The sequence below is a fragment of the Rhinolophus sinicus genome, linkage group LG09 (assembly GCF_036562045.2).
Source record: "Rhinolophus sinicus isolate RSC01 linkage group LG09, ASM3656204v1, whole genome shotgun sequence".
Lineage (NCBI taxonomy): Eukaryota > Metazoa > Chordata > Mammalia > Chiroptera > Rhinolophidae > Rhinolophus > Rhinolophus sinicus.
The window spans coordinates 117036183-117059025 of NC_133758.1; the positions used below are offsets into that span (position 1 = coordinate 117036183).

Consider the following 22843-nt stretch of genomic DNA (forward strand, 5'->3'; position numbering starts at 1 on the left):
AGCCCTTGCTTCCGCTAGAACCTAGCACTTACTTGGAGGGCCCAATCCCAACAGCACCGCTTGTTAAGCCTGCTGGGGCCTCTGCCCTGTTATCCTCATTTCATTTTAGAGCCGCTTTGGTTTCACATTCAGAAAGCCCAACATGGAGAAAACAGGTTCGTTTTTTGCTTTAAGTAAGAAGCAGTTGCTGGGCTTGGTGTGGTTAAGTGGTACCCCGGTGGGCATCTCTGGGATTTTTTCAGGGCTGCAGGACACTGCCACATACTGTATTCACAACAGAGGAGGTGGGAGGGCACAGGCTGGGTCCCTCCCTTTTATCGCAAAAGCATATTCCTCAGAAGGCCAAACCCCCAGCCCTGCCAGACTCCTCGTTTCTGCCAGATCTGACCTCATCACCACCATGGCTGCCAGGGAAGCTGGGAAAGTCAACACTTAGACTCTCCATCCTGGCTGACAGCAAGAATGGTTACGGGAGGTGTCGTGTGAGCCCCCAGCAGTGCCCGTGCGGTTGGAGGCGCACCCACTCCCCTGTCCCTGCCCGCTCAGCCCCCATCATTCCCTCTATGGCTGTTGTGGAGGGCTCTGTCCCCGACCCCTCAGCTGTCCCATCTGTGTGCCTGACACAAGCCTGCCAGTAGCAGAACGCAGTGGGGAGGCCACGTAGCTCCACGTCTGAGCACCTCGCTCACGAGACTCAGACCGGCGCGCTCAGATTCTGGCTCCTGGCTTCCTGGCAGGGACGGCGTAGTGACGAATCATTCTGTGCAATGGAGGCGCTAACCACACCCGCCTCGCTGGGCTCCGTAAGAGTCAGTGCGACAACACGCGCACAATTCGCACACCATCCCATGGACGGCAAATGCCCCGTTAACGGCAGGGGCGGGAGCGGACCGGCAGGGGGTGCTGTTGGGTAACACCGGCCCTGGGGCGTCTGTGCCACTGCAGGCCCTGCACCCATGTATGTTACTCTCAGGCGTCGTGACGCGAGTCCAGCTGTCACTCACAAGCTGCGCGACCTCTCTTTGCGTCAGTTTCCTCATCGTCAAAGGGTTATTTGAGGATTAGATGAATTACTACGGCAAGAACTTAGGACAGCGGCAGGTCCACAGCAAGGGATTCCACGTGTCATCCACTGTTAGCCACTTTCTGGTGGAGACGAGACGGGGATTCGGGAAACAAGCGCGATGAGTGAGCGGGGGTGGCGCGAAGGCTCCACGTGGAGGGGCCCCTCGCTCGCTCAGGAAGGAGTGCGGTGAGCGCGGGGCGGTGAGGACGAGACCGGGCAGTGCAGGGCGAGGCTGGGCAGCACGACCCTCGTCGGCCGTCCTGGACCCCAGCGCCCGGCCCGCCCCGGCCTTCCGCGGAGTAGTCTCTCCCCGGGGCGTGTAGCCCTCGCTCTCAGTCCTGCCACCGTGCTGTCACCACGGGCGGTCACCGCAGTCGGCGCCCAGCAGGGTCCTGGGGTAGAGCGAGGGGCGCCAACTACCCTGAAGGCCCGGGGACGACACGGAAGGGAGAGGCCACCGTCAGAGCCACGTGAGGCCCAGACAGGAACACCGAGCCCGCGGAGCTGGCCCCGCCCGTGTTGCTCAGGGAACGGGTGCGTGGCTCCGCGCAGGCGCAGCGTCTAGGGGCAAGGAGAGCGGCGATAGGTGGGGCTGGGCGCGCGGATTGGCGGGAAGCGGCGCGCGGCGGAGGGCGAGCCCCGTGGAGATGGACAAGGCGGGGCGCACGGCGATTGGAGGGATGCGGCGATGGGCGGGCGGGGCGCGCAGATTGGCGGATGCGGCTCGTGGCGGTGGGCGGGCCGCGGCGCGCAGCGAGGTGAGTGAGGTGCAGCGTCGCCCGGGCGGCGTGGGCCTGGGGTTGTGGGTGTCCACGCGGGGCCGCGGGCTGAGCGTCGTCTCGCGGGGTGTCTGCTGTTCCCCCCCCCAAGCCTACCCCACAGCGCGGACCAGGGACCGGCGGGGCTCTTTCTCCCCCCCCACTCCGCAAGTTTGGGCGGAAAGTTCATTGAGATTCCGCCCCAGCCCAGAGCTGTACGATAGAAATAGGGTCCAGGCCACCTAATAGATGACGGAAAAGGAAAGGGAAGTCGGTTTGGTGCCACATCTTGTGTGAGCCACCGCATGCAAACCTGCGATCCCAGCTTGTGACCTGGCTGAGCCCGTCCTGGCAGGGACCCTGGAAGCCCCCCTGGGCCGTGGCTGCTGCTGGATCCCTCTCTCCTGGAGCTTATGTGTAGTCAGAGGAGGCACACAATAAACTTAGAATGTATGTTTGTTAGAAGGTAGATGCCTTGAGAAACCGTAAACATTGAAGAAGCAGAAGTGGCAGTTGGAGAAGGTGAGATGTGAGCAGACTTGAAGGAGAGGTGTGAGGGCCTCACGTGTGTCTGGAGGGCTCCAGGTGGGAGAAATGGCTTTCATGTGGGTTACAGGGTGTGACACTGGTACCCAGCACAGCCTGTTTGCAGGTGCAGCCCCACCCTCGTCTGCTGGTGCCACAGCTCTTTGTCTCCTTTCCCTGTGGCCCTGTGGGTGCAGTGGGGGTGCTGCAGGGAAGCCACCGCCGTCAGGGGGGCAGGTGTTGCAGGAATGCATTTGTGTTCTCACAGTGACCACGTCCTCCTCAGCCCGGGCACAGCGGTCTAGACCCATCGATCAACATGTTTTCTGAGCAGGCTGCCCAGAGAGCCCACACTCTGCTGTCCCCACCGTCCGCCAACAGCGCCACCTTTGCCCGGGTGCCCATGGTGACTTATGCCAACTGCTCCCAGCCGTTCAGGCTGGGGGAGCGCAGCTTCAGCCGGCAGTACGCCCACATCTATGCCACCCGCCTCATCCACATGAGGCCCTTCCTGGTGAGCCGGGCCCAGCAGCACTGGGGTGAGTGCCCGCGGGAGGCGCCTCGCCCACCAGCACAGAGGGGACCCGGATAGGAATCTGTGAGCGCCTGGCAGAACTGGAACCTGTCTTGGATTTATCCCACTTCCCAGTAACCAGGGGAGATTAACCTCTTTATGCCTCAGCCTCTGCTTCAGGTAGTTATGAGGGTTAAATGAAGGAACTTGTGCGTTTAAAGTTAGGTTCCGTTCAGTGGTGGGGACAGGGTAGGGCTTAGTTCTGGCAGTAACAGCGATACAGGGAAATATTTTTCCTTGTCTTCAGTGCTGATTATCTGCGCATTTGGCCGTGCTGTGGCAGACCCGGAGCCAGGTCCCACCTGCTCTCAAGGGAACTGCCTGTTTTCACTGATGTGTGTGCTTCTCCCCTGCTTATCGGGCGTCAGCATCTTACACCTTGGGCTCTTCTGTCTGGCCTCAGTACACGGCCTGCTGCCTCGTTTAATGCAAACCTTTTTCCCCATTTCTCCCTTGGTGACCTCTCATGCAGCTGTTATTCTTGGTGAAGCAGGACCCCGCTTTCAACTTTTGGGTGGCACTACATTGCCCCATTTATACAAGTGGCTTTCTATGTATTTTTCAGTTCATCTGTTAATGTTTCGGAACTAAAATTTTGTAGGTGAGCCCATGTCTCACTTGTTTTTAGTGCCCCCAGCACCAGGTTGCACACTGGAACCCCTTGCAAAGCTTCAGGTACTCGGGCCCACCCCATCTCACCCGGCCAGCTGGAGTGGTGCTGGTTGTATCATCGTTGGCCCAGATCTGCTGGCTCCATGGTCATGTTCATTGAAGACATTCTGTTTTCTTTACTGCTGGCAAAAGCGTTTTTCACCTTTCTTCTGACACATAATAAGGGTCTCCCTCTGACTCCCAGTGGCCTTATCCCCATTTCCCTCAAAGCCCCCTGGGAACACTGTCCTCAGGACCAATGTCACTGCTGCTGTTTAGATTCTTTACAGCAGCACCCCTGTCTGGTACCAGACTTTTCTTCCAATTACTATTGCTGCTAACGAAAGTCGCAGAGATGGCAAACAGCCACTTCACTCTGCTGACAGACGGGTCAGGAACTCAGACAGCAGCCATGATGACGAGGTGGGGCAGATTTCACCCTCACCGCCTGGCAGTCAGGGCTGGCTTCACCCAGAGCACCCCCGTCTGATAGGAGGTCTCTCCAGAGCCCAGTCTCCACTGCCATATTCCCTGAACACTCCAGGCCATTCCTCGCCCTTGGCTTTCCCTTCACTTGGCATGCTCCTTCCCCAGGTTCCCTCAGGACCTCAACTTAAATGTAATATGCTTCAAGAGGCCACCTCAACCACCAGGGCCTTCTCCATATCTTTAGTCCCCTTTTGTGGCACTTGTCACAGCGGCTGATCCCTCGTTTGCTGCTGCTGTCTGTGTCCCTCGAGACCATGGGCTCAGCAAGGTGAGTGCAGGCCTCCGTGTTCACACTGGTGCCTGCACACCGCCCGGACACGTGGATGTCCTGCCTTGGGCACAGGGACGCATGGCTCTGCCTGGTGCTCAGGAGCATGCGTTGGGTCCCAGCTGTGCAACCTTGGATGCGTGTCTTAGCCTGTCTGTGCCTCAGTCTCCTCAGCTACATGGTGGGGTGCTAGTTCTACTTTGGCGTGTCGGGGCTGGATGAGCTCCACCCACCATGCTCGGCTCTGCCGCCTGGGGATGCATGAAGGCCCAGCTGTCTGAGGCCCCGAGAAAGCTCAGATGTTGGGGCTTCGTGAGGGCTCAGATGCCTGGGGCTCTCTGAGGGCGCAGACATTGGGGTTTGGAGATCTGGTTTCTGTTAGCATCTGGTGTTTCTATCCTACGCCGGCACTCTCCTTATCTTGTTTTGAGTTACTCTCCTCCGCTCCCCGAGGTGTGAAATGTTCTTGGTTATTCCAGGCAGGAGAGGCTCATGCTGGAGTCAGCTGAGCTAAGGAAGGGGCTGGTCCCATGTCCACATTATCTGTCATCTCCTGACTGCGTTTTCTCCAGGCTTGGGGTCTGTATGGACAAAGTGTTCTGAAACCTCCATGCCTTCCTTCCGCTCTCCCGAGTGACCCCTGAGGACCAAGCCTGATGCCACCCATGTGCTATCCCCAGGGTCCCAGACACTCAGACTGCATGGAAGAGAACAGAAGTGGGGATATGAAGTTTGAATTGGGGGCATCTCTGTTTTCAGAGGATCAGGCATTTGTGGGGCAGGTGAAGACTCCAAACTCTTAAAGGAACCTGTAATATTTTTAGGACAGCCATGTTGGGACCTGGTATACCTCTTTCTAAGAACCAGTTATAATTTAGGTATCCGTGATACCACATAGTTTCCTGTGGCTGCTGAAACAAACAACAAAGCCACAAACTGGGCGGCTTCAAACAATGGGAATTGGTTTCTCTCCCAGTTCTGGAGACCACAAATCTGACATCCAGGTATGGGCAGGGCTGTGCTCCCTCCAAAGGCTTCACGGGAGGGGCCGCCTGTCTCTCCCAGCTTCTAGGGGCAGCCCTGGCCCTCCTGGGCTTGTGGCCGCCTCACGGCAGTCTCTGCCCTGTCGTCACGGGGCAGGTCTGCCTCTCTTACAAGGACCCATCCAGGGCCCAGACACATCGAGTCCCTCTGTCCTCCGGGAGCCAAGTGACCCTTTAGGTCCAGGGGTCCTTGCACGTGATGGTCTGTCCCCCTCGCCCTGGACAGAGGCCAGGCACCTGGGCTGCTATGCTCGGTGCTCTGTGGGGTGCCTGGAGGGCCACCTGGTCTCTGAGCTCATATCCGCTGTGCCTAGGCAGTGGAGTCCAGACAAAGAAGCTGTGTGAGCTGCAGCCTGGGGAGAAGTGCTGTGTGGTGGGGACCCTCTTCAAGTCCATGTCGCTCCAGCCATCCATCCTGCGTGAGGTCAGCGAGGAGGTGAGGCTGGCCTGCTCACATGGGCTTCCCAGAACACTTCCCTGGGGACACCGATGGGGCAACTTGCCTCGGAGCCATGGGGGGCCGGGCTGCAGGGCCATGTCACGGATGTGGCGCAGGAGCCATGGGCTCTGGCCCTGAGACCAGTGCAAATGTCCATTCCAGCACAACCTGGCCCCTCAGCCTCCTCGCAGCAAGTACATCCACCCAGATGATGAGCTTGTCTTGGAAGATGAACTGCAGCGTATCAAACTGGAAGGCAGCATCGATGTGTCCAAGCTGGTCACAGGTGGGCAGTGGGAGGGCATGGCCTGTACCCCGGGTACTGGCTCACGTGAATTCCTGCAGCGGTGGGTGAGACCAGGTCGGGTCAGCCCTTCCCGCAGCCACCTGAAGGCAGTGACCCTAGGAAGCAGGTCCTGAATGGGCTGTGCCATTGGGTGACTGCAAGGACGTGGCCCCCGGGCTGCACTGCTGGGGTGACACTGTGTTCGTCAGGGACGGTGCTGGCTGTGCTGGGCTCTGCGGGGGACGACGGCAGGTTCCTGGTGGAGGACCACTGCTTCGCAGGGCTGGCTCCTCAGATGCCCGCACCCCCCCTTGACCTGGACAGGTGAGGAGCAGGTGCTGGGGTCGCAGGGGAATTGCAGTCACTGGCTCCATCTCCCTGCTCACCTATGACAGTGAAGGAGCACCACAAGTGGCTCCTTGTGGCCCACCTTGGGGGTCTGCCTGCTTTTGTGGCCCCCAGGAGGACCCCAACTTCTCTTGTAGGTTTGTGCTGCTGGTGTCCGGTCTGGGCCTGGGTAGCGGCGGTGGGGAGAGCCTGCTGGGCACCCAGCTGCTGGTGGACGTGGTGACGGGGCAGCTGGGAGACGAGGGGGAGCAGTGCAGCGCCGCCCAAGTCTCCCGGGTCATCCTTGCTGGGAACCTCCTCAGCCATAGTACCCAGAGCAGAGACTCCATCAACAAGGTACGGTCCCGCGGCCCGCACAGGCCCTCCTTCCCCTCTGCTTGAGGGCTGGTTTGTCCCCGTGTGTGGGGCTGAGCGGGGATGTCCCTGTGAGCTGAGCCACGCTTGGGGCCTCACAGCCTCCACTCCTAGGCCAAGTACCTAACCAAGAAAACCCAGGCGGCCAGTGTGGAAGCTGTCAAGATGCTGGACGAGATCCTCCTGCAGCTGAGCGTGAGTGCCGGCAGGGGCACGCTGGAGACAGGGCTGCCTTTGGGCACCAGAAGGCTGCAGGGACACGGGTGGGCTCTGTGGGGCTGCCCGAGGAGGGTGCTGGAACCTACGAGCTCCCTGCCCTGTGTCCTCCAGGTCTCGGTGCCCGTGGACGTGATGCCAGGCGAGTTTGACCCCACCAACTACACGCTCCCCCAGCAGCCCCTGCACCCTTGCATGTTCCCACTGGCTACCGCCTACTCAACGCTCCAGCTGGTCACCAACCCCTACCAGGCCACCATCGACGGAGTCAGGTAGCCAGCATGGAGCCCTGGCCTTGTGCCTCTGACACCGGAAGGGAAGGGCTGGGTCCAGGACCACAGAGGGCCCACCTGAATTGGGCTCTTTCTCCAGGGTGGCTTGGGACACCCCCATGAGTGCCGGGTGAGCTCCAGGCCAGCCCCCAGGGTGGGCTCAGCTGAGCGTTGCCTCGCAGGTTCCTGGGTACAGCGGGCCAGAACGTCAGTGACATTTTCCGGTACAGCAGCATGGAGGATCACTTGGAGATCCTGGAGTGGACCCTGCGAGTCCGTCACATCAGCCCCACAGCTCCTGACACTCTAGGTAACGCGGAACTCAGCCACAGGGGGTGGGCCCTAAGACCAGGGAAGGCCCGCTGCTCGGAGGGGTCCTGGTGTGGGTTTGCACTCACTGGCCTTGACACATAGTTCTGGAAGCTCCTGTGGAAGCTTACCTGTGCATGGCCAGCCGTCAGCCCCGCCCTCAGCTACAAGGCCCTCTTCTCTAGGTTGCTACCCTTTCTACAAAACGGACCCGTTCATCTTCCTGGAGTGCCCGCATGTCTACTTTTGTGGCAACACCCCCAGCTTTGGCTCCAAAATCATTCGAGGTAAGTTTCATCTTCTGGGAGCCCCGGGCCTGGGCTGTCACTAGGGACTCGCTCTCCACTGGGAACAAGGCTCACAGAGAACAAAACCTACATTGGAGCCCGGCCCCGTGGGGTGGATGGCACAGGTCCACGTGTGCCCAGTAGGGCTGAAACTGCCCGTGCTGTGTGGTGCTATCCCATCTCATCTCAGGTCAGCCTGATTCAGCCTTGGACATTTATGGGGTCCTCGGCCCTTTCCATTTCTGGTCCAAAGGAGCTTCTGTGGGCAGCACTTCCTTGGTGCTGACGGGGGACTCCTGTTTGCTTGTGATGACTTCCCTTTGAGACAAGTCTCGCCCAGAACCTGAAGGGGGTTCCCACATGGTTTCTCTGCAGGCCCTGAGGGCCAGACAGTGCTGTTGGTGGCCGTTCCGGACTTCAGTGCCACGCACACAGCCTGCCTCGTGAACCTGCGCAGCCTGGCCTGCCAGCCCATCAGTTTCTCGGGCTTTGGGGCAGAGGATGAGGACCTGGGGGGCCTGGGTCTGGGCCCCTGAGTCACCCGGCAGCCTGTCCTAAGGCCCCAACCATGCGTGCCTGCAAAGTCAGCTGTTCTTTGTAAATAAAGCCTGACCGGTTAGTGGTTACTGGTACTGGTTACGTGTACTGGTGCTGGGCCGGGCCCTCCTGTGCAGGGAGCCCACATGGAATGTGAGTCTCCCTCCTCCCCTCTCCCCAATCCGATGGGATGGGGAGCGGTCAGTGACACATCTGCCATAAGCTTGGTTTATTGGTGTGGCCTGGGCAGGTGGTTGAGAGTCTGCCCTAGAATCACCTGGCCTGCCCCCACCCAGCCTACAGCCAACCGTCCTCTCCCCTGAGCCTGTGGCAGACCCAGGCTTTTAGGTGTTGGTCACACTTGTGACACCCAGGTGACATGACCACTGGGGGGGCTCTGCTCTGGCCCTGGCAGATCTGTTCTCAGAAGTCCCCAAAGTTCACCGTATAGGTCTCTACAGTGGTGAAGGGGAACTCGGGGCCAGCGACTGTCACCTCCTCCTCCTCTTCCTCCTCCGGCCCCAGCTCGGTCCCAAACTCCGTCACCACCTCTGTGTAGGTCTCAGTCTCAAACTCCTCCCAGTCAGCCGTGGTCTCAGGAAGAAAGCGCCAGGGCCCCAGGGTGGAGATGGGGTCCGCAGAGGGGGCCAGGGAGGGGGCTGGGAGCAGCGTGGGGGGGGTGGGGGGCGGTGTGGGGGGCGTGGTCGGGCCCGCAGTGGCGTTGAGGCGGCGGAGCCGCATCTGTTCGCGCATGCGCAGCCGGTACTGCAGGCGGCGGTGCTGCAGGCGCCGCTGCTGGGGGGTCATGGGCCGCGAAGGGTCGATGTGGGGTATGGGCCGGTTCCTGTTCATGGCCAAGATTTCCCGGATGCGTTTCCAGTTGGAGCGAGCCAGGATGAAATTGCACTGGGTGGCCCCGATGTCATAATCCACGTTGCAGGTCTTGGAGCTCGGCGTGTAGCCCTCCGCCTGGGCCGTCACACGGTATTCACCCGGGTTCAAGATGCGCCAGTAATCACCACCATTGGCTGCAGAGGGAGGACTGCTTCAGCTGCTCAAGACACCCCCCACCTGGCCCCAGCCTCCTCTCTCAGATCCCCCCAGCCCCCCAGTCCTCTCTGAGTCCCCAGTACCACCCAGCTCTCCCTCTGTCTGCCTGGGGCAGACCTTCTGGGGACATCCAGGGGAGTGGGACCTCCGGGGCAGGCCTGGACCTGCCTGCAAAGCCCACACATATTTGGGCCCCCAACAGGGAAAGTGGGGTAGGTGCGCACACAGGTACCTGTTTTCACACCGTGGTTAATGCCACTCACGGAGATGGTGGCATTGGCAATAGGGATGCCCTGTTCATCCGTGACAACCCCCTTGATACCGCGGTGAACCTGCAGGAGGCAGGGGCCGATGTCCACATGCTGTTATGCCCCTGCCCTTCTTGGTGGGGGTCCCCCAGGACCCTGCACAGGTGCCCCCAGTGCTGCCCCACCCCACCTGCTCCATGAAGGTGAGCAGGGCTTCTTTATTGTTCTCCCATTCTCGGGCCAGCTCGCTCTGGTGAGGGAACTTGTCGCAACCCAGGTAGATGGACAGCTCCAGGCAGTTGGTGTGCAGGTAACTGAAGTCATTGATGGCTAGGTAGGGCAGACACAGCCACAGTCACCCCCGCCCCGCACCAAGCACCCCAGCAGGGCCCCTCCCCAGGCAACTCACTCCCAGATCGGGGATTCCACTTGGCCCCATTTACGATGCCCATGCCGCCGGTGTGGTCCTGTGCTTGGCATCCTCCCCGATAGGGCTCGGTCATGGTGAGGTGGGTGGAGGCGAAGGAGATGGCCAGCCAGCGGAAGATGGCATGGTCTGGGGTCTCCTGAGCCTCAGATACCTCGTCCTCGTCCTCCCCGCGGGCGGCTGCCAGGGCCGCAGCCAGCAGCTGCTCCTGACTGGGCGTGCGTGCCATGTCGTAGGGATAGGATACGAGCCGCTCACCACCGTTAAGGTTCGCCCCCAGCACAAACGGGTTCTTCTCCATCCAGGCAATGATGGCCCGGACCTCTGTGGACACCTGCGGGTGGCCCTTGCGTGAGGTCTGGGCTGCAGCCTCCACCACCCTCCATGCAGACCCCATGTGGGTTTTCATGCCCCTGCCCCTCCAAAGCCCTGCAGTCTCAGCGCCCAGAGCTCCAGGACACCTGGGCCCCAGCTGCTCCCCAGGCTCTGCAGGCCAGGCAGCAGCCTCACCGTGGCGTCTGGGGAGAGGTAGCGTTCAGGTATGGGCAGGTTGTTGTTGGGGACCCGGTAAGGGACCCATTTCCTCTCCTCCGCTCCCCAGAGCACAGAGTTGAGATCGGGGAAATCCTCATATATGTCGAAGCCCTCCTCAGTCCACAGCCCCAGCGCCCAATTTCCAAACTCTGAGCCCTGGGGAGTGGGGTGTGTGTCAGCTTTGGGGTCCATCCAGCCCCGCCTCAGACCTGCCCCACCCGAGCCCCGCCCCATCTGCCCCCACACCCTGCCTCGCCACCGCACTCGGGCCTGCCTCCTGCTAGGCCAGGGCCCAAACCCTCTCCCCTACACCCACCATCTGCGCTGCCACCTCGTAGCCATCGGGGTTCAGCGAGGGCACCAGGTGAATGCGCGTGTCGTGCACCAGGCTGCGCACACGGGGGTTCCCATCGCGGTACTCCCGGCACAAGTACTGCATGAGCAGCAGCAGCAGCTCGCGGCCCAAGACCTCGTTCCCGTGGATCCCGGCTGTATAGCGGAACTCGGGCTCCCCTGCAAGAGTGGGAGCTTCAGCAACCACAGCCTCCCAAAACTGCGGATCTAAGAATCCAAACTGGCCTCACTCCAAGAGCTGGGGGCAGCTGGAGCTTGGAGGGCCCAGCAAGGCAGACTGGGACCCCAGAAGGGTTCCCAGGATAGGCAGGAGGGGGTGAGCTGCAGCACCAGGGCCTTTGCCTCTAACCTGTGGGGGGCTGTGGGGGGCCTCACCCAGCTCATGGTCCCCGGGGTTGTCTGAGATCTCCATGGCGTAGATCTTAAGTCCGCGTGAGCTCTTTCCCAGACTGTATGTGCGGGTGATAGTGGGGCATTCCTCGTTCACCACCTTCATCAGCTGGGCACAGGAGAGGATACCAGTTACGCTGCCCCCAGCTCAGAGGCAGCCCAGGTACAGGGGACCCCAGCCCCTCTCAGGCACTAGTACAGGATGGAGAGGCTGGGGGTTCCTCCTTCCTGAGGCCCACATGTCTGGGATGGGAGCAGAGCTCATAGAGTGTGAGAAAGTGCTTGCCAGCCTGGTGCCAAGCCCAGGATGGGACCCCACCTGGCGCATGTCCCTGTAGTTGTGGTGCCGGAAGTCCAGGTCGTCGGTGGTGACCACCTCATTCCGTGCATAGTAACTGTGGACAGCTGTGGTGGGGCGGGGGGCAGGCAGGGTCCTGAGCTGGCCAGCTGCCGACCTGCCCCGCCACCCCTCAAGTATGGGCTAGCCTCCCACACTCACGGGACACGGGGCACCCCAGCACCTCCAGGCGCATGCACAGGCTGCCATTCCAGGTGAGGGGATAGATGCGGATGAAGCGGGCCACCACCGGCTCCGGGAGCTCGCTCAGCACGGGCGTGTCCTTGTCCACGTTCCCGTGGAAGGTCTGTGGAGAAGCAGGCATCAGAGCAGCACCCCACCCTGGCCTGGCGGTGGGAGCAGTGCCGAGGGCTGTTACCCACCATCTCCTCATAGCCGTTGGTGTACATCGCCCACGTCTGGCTGTCATTGCTGAAGCCCACGAAGAAGGAGGTCACAAAGTCGTCACTGGGGAGCAGACGGTGGTCAGGGCAGGACTGCTCTGCCAGCCCAAGTCCCAGGTCCTCAGGCAGCCGAGCTGTCCTCCTGGACCCAAGAACTTAAGAGCTAGCAGGGTGCGTGGTGCTCGGCCTGGCAGCAGGAGCAGCTTGCATGCCTGCTGTGTGGCCTGGGTGGGTGGCCTGCTCATCTCGTCATTGCCATGGCTGAGGAGTGGGCTGGGGCCCTGGAGGGCCCCCGGCAGTGTCTCAGCTGGGACTGAAAGCTGGGCATGGAGCTCCCCTCCCCGCCGAGTGCCTGTGAAACAACGTACTGGACACTGGAGTCCCGGCCCTGAGTGATGACACCCGTGAACCTGGTGGTCCTTCTGGTGTCCACCTCGATCCACTGGGTCTGAGTGTCGTCCTCGGCGCACCAAGCCCCATCGTAGTAGTCGTCCTCGGTGGCACCAGCCTGTGGGGTGATGGGGCTGAGCGGGCGGAGGGGCCCCTGTGTGGCTGGGAGACTGGCCCCTCCAGACACCCACCTGCATGTTGAGCCGGCCGCGCTGGGCTCCCAGGCCGTGACGCAGCATGGAGGAGGCCCGGATCTGGTTGTCTTCGATGTGGTGCGACTCCAGCCCAATGGGGGGACACTCTGGGGACACGGCACCCCAGGCTGCTGGCCCACTGGCTCCACCCCTCCTGCCACCCAACTGAGAACCGAGGATCCTGGCACCCAGTCCCCTCATGTCGGGGTGCCAGTCAGGGCAGCCACACCCAGCCTGTGCTCCCCTCCCTGGGGCAGCCATCTGCACAGCTGCCTTGTGCCATGAGCTCTGTCCCCTGGGGTTAGACCCAGGGCAGAGACACTCCAGGCCCCCTTCCTTCTGGACTCCAAGAACCTAAGAACAGGAAATGGTTCTGGAGGCCAGGAACGCCATCAGGAAGTCCAGATTCGGGACCCACGTGTGGCCCTGGGTGGGTCACTTGCTCCAGTACCCTCGCCCCACACCCCCCCAGCCCCCACACTCCCTGACCCCTCACTCACTGACTCTTTCTGCTGGGGCCCACTTCTCCTCTACCTCCTCGCCCTTCCGGGGCCCTGTGGGCAGCAAAGGGGGCAGTGGTGACGAGGGCCCTGAAGCAGCCAGCAGTGCAGCTGCTCCTGCCTCGGGGACCCAGCCCCACACCTCTGTGGTCCTCGCCCTTTTCCAGCGTCCATTTGTCATCCGTCTCCTCCTCCTTAGTCCTACTGGCCACCTTTCTGGGCTTCTCTGCAGGGTGGACGGTGGGAGGGGCCTGTCAGCTTAGCCACAGGCGTCCAGGGGCAGGTGGGGGCAGGCTGAGCTGGGGCAGGTGGGGTGGGCACAGCTTGGTTCCAGGGGCAGGTGGGGGCAGGCTGAGCTGGGGGCAGGTGGGGTGGGCACAGCTTGGTTCCAGGGGCAGGTGGGGTCAGGCTGAGCTGGGGGCAGGTGGGGTGGGCACAGCTTGGTTCCAGGGGCAGGTGGGGTCAGGCTGAGCTGGGGGCAGGTGGGGTGGGCACAGCTTGGTTCCAGGGGCAGGTGGGGCAGGCTGAGCTGGGGCAGGTGGGGTGGGCACAGCTTGGTTCCAGGGGCAGGTGGGGGCAGGCTGAGCTGGGGGCAGGTGGGGTGGGCACAGCTTGGTTCCAGGGGCAGGTGGGGCAGGCTGAGCTGGGGGCAGGTGGGGTGGGCACAGCTTGGTTCCAGGGGCAGGTGGGGGCAGGCTGAGCTGGGGCAGGTGGGGTGGGCACAGCTTGGTTCCAGGGGCAGGTGGGGGCAGGCTGAGCTGGGGGCAGGTGGGGTGGGCACAGCTTGGTTCCAGGGGCAGGTGGGGTCAGGCTGAGCTGGGGGCAGGTGGGGTGGGCACAGCTTGGTTCCAGGGGCAGGTGGGGGCAGGCTGAGCTGGGGCAGGTGGGGTGGGCACAGCTTGGTTCCAGGGGCAGGGGGGGGCAGGCTGAGCTGGGGGCAGGTGGGGTGGGCACAGCTTGGTTCCAGGGGCAGGTGGGGCAGGTGGGGTGGGCACAGCTTGGCCCCAGGGGCAGGTGGGGGCGGGCTGGGCTGGGGCAGGGGGGATGGGGACAGCTGGGTTCCAGGGGCAGGTGGGGGCAGGCGGAGCTGGGGGCAGGTGGGGTGGGCACAGCTTGGTTCCAGGGGCAGGTGGGGGCAGGCTGAGCTGGGGGCAGGTGGGGTGGGCACAGCTTGGTTCCAGGGGCAGGTGGGGTCAGGCTGAGCTGGGGGCAGGTGGGGTGGGCACAGCTTGGTTCCAGGGGCAGGTGGGGGCAGGCTGAGCTGGGGGCAGGTGGGGTGGGCACAGCTTGGTTCCAGGGGCAGGTGGGGGCAGGCTGAGCTGGGGGCAGGTGGGGTGGGCACAGCTTGGTTCCACTCACTCAGCTCCTCCTTCTCTTTGTCAGTCTCAGGCTCGGTGTCAGGCTTCCGAGGGCTGGGAGGCCGGAAGTAATAGTCCACTAGGGGAGGGAGAGCAGTGCTAAGGGGAACCCCATGCTGCTCCCAGGGCCCCACAGGCAGGAGGGGGCACTAGACAAGCGGTGTGTCGGGTCAGCCTTGAAGAACAAACAGGCCCAGAGGAAGGGGTGGGTCCTCCCAGAAGGGGGGACTGCCTGGAAGACCCCAGGGAAGTCAGCAGCCTGGCCCAGCAGAAGGGCTTCGCCTGGGGAAAGGTGGGAGAGGCTGAGCAGGGAGTGGGACATGGCAAGGACATGCCTCGAGTGACAACTGGCACCAGTGTCCTGGGTGGGGGTCGTCTTACGGGCTGAGCTGGGGCCCAGGGTTGGAGTGGTTGACGGGGCAGAGAAAGGCAAGGACCGGTTCGGGCCTGCAGCCCTGGAAGGGGAGGAGAGTGGGGAAGGCAGGGGCCTCCCAGCAGGCCAGGGGCGGCTGGCCGGGGCACAGGAGCCAGAGGAGCCCCTGGGACTCGGAAAGAAAAGGCCGGAAGAGAGGGCGAGATCAGGAAACAGGAAAGGGTCAAGGGCTGGCCCAACATGAGTGAGGACAGCACAGAGAAGGGCAAGGCTGGAGGCACACGGGGCGGTGGGACCACTGCCACCACGATAGGGTTACAAGGGGTCAGGCCCGGCCCCGGGCCCTGGGGTGTGGGCACTCACTGCTGTCGTAGTCGGGGATCACGGAGCCGTCTCCGTAGTCGGGGGGCAGCGGGGGTGGCATGGGCTTCAAAGGCAGCTCTGGGGAGGTGGGAGGCAGGTGTGGGCCCAGAGCCCCCACACCTGGCGTCCCACACTCCCCCCTGCCCCCATCCTACCAGTCCTCTCCTTTCTCTCCTCTGGAGCCTCAAGCCTCCGCCCCGGGGGCTCGGCCTTCTCCTCAGGGTGCTCGGGCCAGGGCCTCTCGGGCCTCCTCCTGCTGGGGGGCGGTCTGGGCTGCTTCTGGCGCCGGATGTACTCAACTGAGAAGGAGGGCGGGCTCTGAGCGGGCCAAGGCCCCTCCTAGGAGGCAGCAGGGCTGGGAGTGTGGGGCCTGGGGGTCCGGACGCAGACAGGAGGTGGGGCCCCGCCGGGGTCCTACTCACAATCCTCATAGTCCTCCCTCTCGATCTGGTCGTTGTAGTCCAGTGTGGGCTGCTCGCTCCCGTCCTCCGGCTCTGGGGGGAAACACTGTGGCTGCCTCGTGGCTGACACTCACCGATGCCACCACCCAGGCCCGCCAGCGAAACCCAACAAGCCGGTGGTTGTTGTCCCCCCGGCCAGCTGGATGGCACCCACTCACCAGACTGGCGTTCCACATGGGTCTCTCCTCCTGGACCCTGCCAGGTACTTGGGAAGGCACCACCTGCGATACAAATCCCAGTGCAGGGAGATGGGGGGCCACCCCCTCATCTGGGCCCAGCTGATACCCCTTGAAGCCTCAGCTCACTCCCTGGAGGCCTGGGCTGCTGTGCCCTCAGCACAACTATCTGGGGAGCCCAGGCCCTGCTCTCTGGGAGGCACCTGCAGGCTTGGAGCCCAGCAACACATGAGGGGCGGCTCTGGGTTGGGTCCAGAAGACAGATCCCAGGACAGTGGAGAGGAAACCCCCCAGCAAGGCTGCCAAGCACCCCCCACCCAGTGGACCTGAGGGACCTCCGGCCGAACTGCTGTGGTTATGACAACATGGTGACCCTGAGAATCTGCAGAAAACGGGCCCAGGTGCCCACCCTCACCCCTCACTCCCCGCAGCAGGCAGATAAGAGCCCTCCCACCTAGAAGAGCTGGCACACACCTCCCTCCTGCAGTAGCTCCCCGGGGCTGGGGCTGAGGGGCGGTGGCAGTGGCCACCATGGTGCTTCTGAGGGGGTCGGGGTGGGGGGCCTCTTTCCAGCCAGAGGCCTCTTGGTGGCCTTGGGTGGCTTCTCTTTGGGCCTCTTGGTGGCCTTGGGTGGCTTCTCCTTAGGCCTCTTGGTGGCCTTGGGTGGCTTCTCTTTGGGCCTCTTTGTGGCCTTGGGTGGCTTCTCCTTGGGCTTCTTGGGTGGCGTGGGGGACGCCTCCAGTGGCTGCTTCTCCTTCTTGGGGCTTTTGTCCTTCTTGCCTTTCTTCCCTTTGTCTTTGGCCTTTTCCCGGAGCGCTGTCCAAGATGCAGATTTAGGTCAGATCAATGGAGAGCCCACTCTGTGCCCCATCTCCCCCGGCCACAGGGGCCTACAGCCTGGAATCCAGGCTTTCTATATCGAGTCTATGCTGTCACCACATCTTGGCCTGGGTGGCTCAGTTCCCATGGAGCCGGCCCTTGTCTTCCCACCTGCCCAAACCTCAACAGGAGCCCCTCACGATACCCGCTTCCCCACATGTCCACTCGGCCAGTCAGGGAGTGCCAATCTGTGCTGGACTTGTAAGGTGCAGAGGTGACTAAGCTATGGGGGGGCACCCAAGTCTCAAGGGGGAGGCAGTGTCATTCCTGCCAAATGCCACACAAAGTACAGGGCACAGCGGGGGGTGGGGGGGGGCACAGCCAGGCCTCCCTAAAGCTCCCTGCAGGGGCAAGAAAAGTTTCCGAGGAAAGGGCACTGGTGGGCCATCCCAAGAAGTCAGGGTTCTGGGCCTGTTGGAAGCCATAACCAACAGAGGGCCCTGGGGCCAGGGAGAACAGAGGCACAGGGAGGACAGCAGCTGCTCACCCAGCTCAGAGTCTGGGGGAGGAGGCAGGGGCAGGTCACTGAGCAAATACTGCTGAGAATTTGAAGGTGGGTGGGGGCTGCGAGGCAGAAATAGGAAAATTGACAAACTGCAGACCACCAGGAGAAAGGGCTGCCCAGCAGCCTCCAAGAGTCCAGAGCAGCAAGCTTGGAATGCAAGCAAGAAGTGGGGGCGGCCCATTGGGTCGCAGTACCCGCCCCCAGGGTGGGGGAGGAACCAGGAAAGATCTACAGTGGGGGCAGGGACTGCTGACCTCAGGAATGGGGGATGGTGGCTGGAAGTGGGGGGGGTAAGGGGGGAGATCAATAAGACCCTTGCCACCCCTGAAGGCACAATAAGCAGTAAGATTTATCGACAACTGATTATGTAAGAGGATGGATGAAATGCTTTCCTGATGCATCAGCTCACTGAGTTCTCACAATAACTAGTACTGTCCACTGCCCCAGCTCCTGGAAGCCTTGAGGGAGGGGTCTTCTGCCTCAGTGCTCTGGGAGTAGGTGGACAGGCAGGGTGGTCCCCTAGGAGGGTGCTGTGGACCCTTCCAGGGAAGGCCTGAGGCTGGAAGTCTGGCAGTGCCTTGAGCACTGGCAGTGTGTGCCCCAAACAGGCTGAGTGGCCCCATTAGGACAGCAGGCCGTTCACAGCACAGACATGGGGAGGGGACAGCAAAGTCCCTAGTTGGCTGAAGCCTAGTCTCCCTAGGGGGCTGGGGCTGGGGATGAGGGGCTGGCTGGGAGGACTGGAGCTATTGGGCAGCGGACCTGCTGGATGTGCTTCCATGCCCAAAGGGCTACAAGCCAGCACTGACCGCGCGGCCTGGCACAGTGTCCGCCAGACATATGGGCTGTCCCATGCCTTACAGGGCCATTCCTCACGCCCGGCAGCCTGGACTGCTGCCAAACCATGCCGGGACCGCCATTCTCACCTTTGGCGCAGGGCGCCCCGAGGCCCCCCATCACACCCTGGCCACCCCTGCTCACGCTCTTACCCTCTCTGGCCACCCCCGGGCGTGCCCCTGGCTTGCCCTCGGTTGGGGCTTTGCGGACGTGCAGGGTGGGCTCAGGGGGCGGCAGGTCCTCCACATCGTCCTCCCGGGGCTCCGACTCCAGTTCCGAAAGGAAGCCCTCGAGGAACTCCTCGATCTCGTCGTCCGTCAGCACCGTCTGCGGGCGCCCCCCGGGGCACAGCGCCAGCAGCGCCAGGAGGCAGCCAAGCAGGGGCACCCCGCGCACCGCCGCCATGGCCGCAGCACGCGTGAGGGCAGGGGCTTAGGGAGGGGCTCAGGGGTCGGTGGGGACGCCGGGGTGGTCGGGCGTTCCTAGGCGCTGGCGGCAGCTCCGAGCTCCGGCCCCGCGTGGCGCGCTCTGGTGCGGACCGCCCTCTCCTAAGCTCCGGCAGCGGCCGGGGCGGGGGCGTCGGGGCTTCCGGAGCCGGCTCCCCAACCCCCGGGGTAGGAGGAGGAGCCGGGCATGGATGGAGGGGCTGCGGGGGGGCCGAGCAGTCCCGGGCTCCATGTACTTGGCCCTTCCCGAAGTGGGGGTTGCTGGCGATGTTCCGGGCTGGAGGCCCGCGCCTAGGCTGGAGGGCCTGGAGGGACAGAGGGCGCCAGTGGATGGGAGGTCCTTACAGTGTGGGTGCCAGGGAGCTGACCCCACTGCCTGGCTCTGTATGCAACACTGCCCTCAAGCTAGCCGGGACCAGGAGGCAAGATGCCAGGGAGCCCGCTGGAGATGACCGGGAACCCTGGTAGCAGAGCCAAACCGTGGACTCAGGCCCCCAGAAGGGTGGTGAGGGCACCTGGCCAAGCCACCCTTCCCTGTCTCTGGAGCCTTGCGCTTGGTGCAACGCACTGTGCCCAGCTGCCACTCAGACATCCAGCTTACCTCCCAGGTGCATGACCAGCCCACCTGTGCTACCTCCCAGGGGAGGCACTGCACTTGGCAACCCACACTTTAACACGGGCAGGTGCAAACTGCCTCAGGGCAGGCCTACTGCTCTTCTGGAGGCAGGAGCCCCCAGGTAAGGTCCCTGCTCCCCACCCCTGCCCAGACCTGGCATGCAAGGCAGAGACAGAGGAGGGGGGAGACTCGTTTTATTAAATTGTGCATGTAGTTTGTAGAAATGGTTTGTCAGGGGTGTGGAGGGACTCAGAACTGACACAGCTATTTCCACACAAGTTCAAGGCTCTCTTGCCCTCCCATGCACTGCCTGCCACCAAGGGAGGGTGCCTGGACCTGGCAAGGAGGTAGGAGGCAGCAGCCCCCTTATCTGTCCTCTCGAGCAGATGGCACAGCTATGGGTGAAGCCAGGTCAGATCAAGGGATGGTTTTAAGGGCAGCACCTGTGAGCCTAGTTCAATGTGGAAGATGTGGGGTTTCAAAGGCAGAGGGGACCAGACACTGCCCCTTAGGACGTGGACCAGCTGGGGAGAGAAACAGGTGCCTCCAGCCCAGCGAAGCTGCATGCTACAATTCCAGTCACTTGCTGCCCAGACAGGAGGCACAAATGTCTGGGGTCAGGTCCCCCTCCCCCCACAGTTTCTTTACTATTTCCCACAGTGAACACGGCCTCACCTCTAGGGACCCACTGCTTTCCCACCAGCTGAGGTTCCAATAGACAGTCATTCTCTCCTCTTACCAGAGCCCAGTTTTTAAAACTGCAGCCACCATGTGGGCCCAGGGGCACACAGAATCCAGGATCTATCAGTAATGTCTGCATGGGTGAAGCATGGAACAGAAATTCCCAGGATCAATTAGTAATGTCTGTATGGGTACTAGCAATGGCAGTTATGACCATATGCTCAGTGTTTCCAGAAGTCCACTTGAGGGGCAAATGTTGGCTGGTCCCAGATGGGCATCATGCCTAAGGCCAGAGTTCCCAGAACATTTTCCCTTGAAGGAATGAGAAGCAAGAAAAAGCAAACCATGGGTCAAATTTAGCAGCGGTCCGCCCTGAGCCAAGGTCTGTGAGGGTTCGGCCAGTGAAGTGGTCGGGTGGGAACCCCAGGAGCACCTGGGGTGACTCACAGGCAAATGTGGAGCTTGGTTTGTTAAAGGGAATGAGGAAAGGCAGGTCAGGAAGCACCATGGGGGCTGCTGGATCAGCCCTGGGACCAGGGGCAGGACCCAGGAAGGCTTGGCCTCTCGTCTCTCCCTTTCAAGGCCCTGCTTTCGCTTCTCAGTGGCTCAGCCTTGTACGTACCTCAAAGGCAGTGGGACTGTGTCAGGAGTGAGGCGCTGGGGTCAAATCCCAGGTATGTCCCCCTGGCCGTCTGATCACAGCGTCGCCTCACTGCTCCCCACCTGTCTCCCCAGCCCTCACAGTGTAGGTCACATGGGCCCCACAAGCTGTGCCTAGCACGATTCCAACACCCATTCCCCTCAGAGGCCAAGTCCACCCACTGGGCTCTCAGAGCCCCCCCCCCACCTCAGGCCTCCTTGTTCCACGCCCTGTCATGTGTTCCCAGGCTGGTCCTGGCAGCAGTAGGATGGAGCAAGCTCTTACCCATGAATGTCCTCTGCGAGCCTCTGAATCATCTTTCTCGAGACTGTCTTGGAATTTGCTCTGTTGCCCCCAGTTGAGTGTCAAGCAGGGAGGCCCAAGGCTGGGGGCAGCTGTGAAGCGTCACTTCCTGCACACATGGATCGGATTTGGGCCCAACATCCTCTGCCAGAGAAAATAGAAGCCATAAAAGAATTCAAAAGGAATAGAAAGAACCCTTTCCTCAGCCACAGTGAGTCACCAACAGGAACCTGACCAAAAGCCTCTTGGGGCGCTGGACCACGGGGGCAGGGAGTGAGGGGCCCTTCCCCCCTGAGGGTCTGGGCAGGTAGAGAGAAGGGGTGACTGTTCTCCATACCAGGCCTTATCCCTCCTCGGTGGGTGCGGCTGGGACCCCACTTAGCCTTAAGACGCACGCCCAGGAAGTCCCTTATACCTGGGCCTGGGGCTCTGCCTGGGGGAAGGGAGGCAGCCAAGGGCCTGTTGGACTGGGGGATGCATAGAGCTCACCTGCAGCTGTGTGAGGGCAAGGCCATGGAGCCCACAGATGCAAGGGCAGGGAGGGGGTGTGGCCCTGGCTGGGCTCATGGTCCAAAAGCACCTTCGAGGTCCAGGAGGGTTGCCTGCCAGGGTGCTGTAAGAGGAGGGGAGGCTCCGTGACAGGCAGCAAGTTGGCCCTCCGCCCCTGATGAGAGCGGTCTCCTACTCTCACCTCCCGGCTCAGCATCTGTCTTTGCTGCTCAGACAGACCTCAAGGCAATGCTGGCCTCGGCCTGGGAGGTATGAGGGTCAGTCCCATCAGCCTTCAGCTCACTGGGGACCACACCTCTCCACGAGGTGGAGACACAGAAATGACCCACACCCAGGGGTTGCAGGGGCCCCTGAAGGACTCTGTCTCCTGCCCTGGGTGGCCCCATACCGTTAGAGCCATCATGCTCTGGGCCTCTCGGGGAACTCATCCATGTTAAAGGTTTCAGCAGAAATCTCTGCACCCAGGGGCACCATTTCCCAGCTTCCTGAGAGCTGGAAGATGTCCCCAGACCGTCCTGCCAGGAGTTACCATCCATTTCAGGTCCTGCGGCTGGAAAGTCCTCGATCTCATCACGCTAGTCCCCAGCTCCCATCCCCTCCAATGGTACCAGCCTCCTTGCCTCTGGGTCCCCAGGCCATTTGCACATGCATCTGAGTGTGTGTTCCGACAGAGCTGTCAACACGGTGCCACCTGAGCTATGCCCAGAGGTCCAGCCCTCCCCTGAAGACAGGCCAGAGGGAACAGGAAGTCAGCAACTGGACCCCTGGGACAGAGGGCACAGGGGAGGACACTGACCCCCTGGGAAGTGGAGTCCTGCCCGGTGGGGGACTCTGACTCCCAGCCTGAGACGCCTCACATCAGTCTCCCGAGCTGGGTCCTGGCTTGTGGATGGCAGGTTGTGCAGTGACTAATACTCGTTGAGTACGTGCGCTATCTTACCCCAATTCTAATTGAGGAGACTGAGGCCCAGGGAGAAGTGACGGGTCCAGGTCACAGCATATCAGAGACAGGGAAAGTTTAGGCGAGGACTTCGAGGCCAGACAGAATGCTCTTGGCATCCAGGCTGCCGAGACTCTGGCCACAAGGCCACAGGACTATGGGGCACCAGCCAACAGGACCAACGTGCCCGAGTTCTAGCTGGGGCAGGACACAGGGACGGTGATGAGCAGGAGTGGCAGGGCCTGGGAGGCCCAGATGAGACCCTTCTGGATGCTCAGGGCCTCTGAGGCAGCAGCTCAGTCACTAGAAGCCAGGCCACTGGGGAGGGAAGCCGAGATACCCAGGTGGCCAAGTGTGCGCTACTGAGGCACCTACCTCCACAGCCCAGCTGGCCAGCACGAGTGGGGGGTGGCCTATCCGGAAGCCCCAGAAAGCCTGGGCTCTGGACAGCAGGCTCCAAGATCAGGCACCAGCCCCTCCAGTCCCCTGGCGTCCTGAGTCCACC

The 22843-nt window shown here is 62.1% G+C and overlaps 2 protein-coding genes across 5 annotated transcripts; one reads left to right on the top strand and one right to left on the bottom strand.

Annotated features, from left to right (window-relative positions):
- The first annotated feature begins 1231 nt into the window (after positions 1–1231).
- Positions 1232–8511, top strand: POLD2 (DNA polymerase delta 2, accessory subunit). 4 transcript variants are annotated; one of them, XM_019731671.2, is made up of 11 exons: positions 1232–1824; positions 2618–2888; positions 5689–5810; positions 5976–6099; positions 6309–6423; positions 6585–6783; positions 6916–6996; positions 7132–7289; positions 7472–7599; positions 7784–7885; positions 8261–8511. In XM_019731671.2, the coding sequence occupies exons 2-11, from the start codon at positions 2669–2671 to the stop codon at positions 8419–8421; spliced, it is 1410 nt and encodes a 469-aa protein (XP_019587230.1). In that variant the 5' UTR covers positions 1232–1824; positions 2618–2668; the 3' UTR covers positions 8422–8511. The 4 variants fall into 4 exon arrangements, with proteins under 4 accessions (XP_019587230.1, XP_074168234.1, XP_074168235.1 ...); XM_074312133.1 differs by having other exon boundaries at positions 1579–1600; XM_074312134.1 differs by having other exon boundaries at positions 1690–1824; positions 6903–6996; positions 7132–7159.
- A 125-nt stretch (positions 8512–8636) lies between these two features.
- Positions 8637–18750, bottom strand: AEBP1 (AE binding protein 1). Its single transcript, XM_019731669.2, has 21 exons — positions 18355–18750; positions 16456–16797; positions 15964–16026; positions 15767–15838; positions 15500–15643; positions 15345–15422; positions 14610–14687; positions 13393–13476; positions 13251–13304; positions 12748–12857; positions 12535–12674; positions 12146–12230; positions 11925–12069; positions 11745–11830; positions 11411–11534; positions 10998–11194; positions 10658–10837; positions 10130–10481; positions 9911–10050; positions 9705–9804; positions 8637–9450 (listed from the first exon to the last, which is right to left on the bottom strand). The coding sequence occupies exons 1-21, from the start codon at positions 18605–18607 to the stop codon at positions 8846–8848; spliced, it is 3432 nt and encodes a 1143-aa protein (XP_019587228.2). The 5' UTR covers positions 18608–18750; the 3' UTR covers positions 8637–8845.
- Positions 18751–22843: the final 4093 nt, after the last annotated feature.

What these genes read in the sequence shown, in the direction of transcription:
- POLD2 (XM_019731671.2), top strand. Translation starts at nt 2,669, where the DNA reads ATGTTTTCTGAGCAGGCTGCCCAGAGAGCCCACACTCTGCTGTCCCCA. An exon ending in TGTGTCCAAGCTGGTCACAG is followed by an intron (nt 6,100 to 6,308) that starts GTGGGCAGTGGG and finishes TGTGTTCGTCAG; the next exon opens with GGACGGTGCTGGCTGTGCTG. An exon ending in CCCCCCCTTGACCTGGACAG is followed by an intron (nt 6,424 to 6,584) that starts GTGAGGAGCAGG and finishes CTTCTCTTGTAG; the next exon opens with GTTTGTGCTGCTGGTGTCCG.
- AEBP1 (XM_019731669.2), bottom strand. Translation starts at nt 18,607, where the DNA reads ATGGCGGCGGTGCGCGGGGTGCCCCTGCTTGGCTGCCTCCTGGCGCTG. An exon ending in CAAAGAGAAGGAGGAGCTGA is followed by an intron (nt 13,477 to 14,609) that starts GTGAGTGGAACC and finishes TCCACCCTGCAG; the next exon opens with AGAAGCCCAGAAAGGTGGCC. An exon ending in CCAACGGCTATGAGGAGATG is followed by an intron (nt 12,070 to 12,145) that starts GTGGGTAACAGC and finishes GCTTCTCCACAG; the next exon opens with ACCTTCCACGGGAACGTGGA.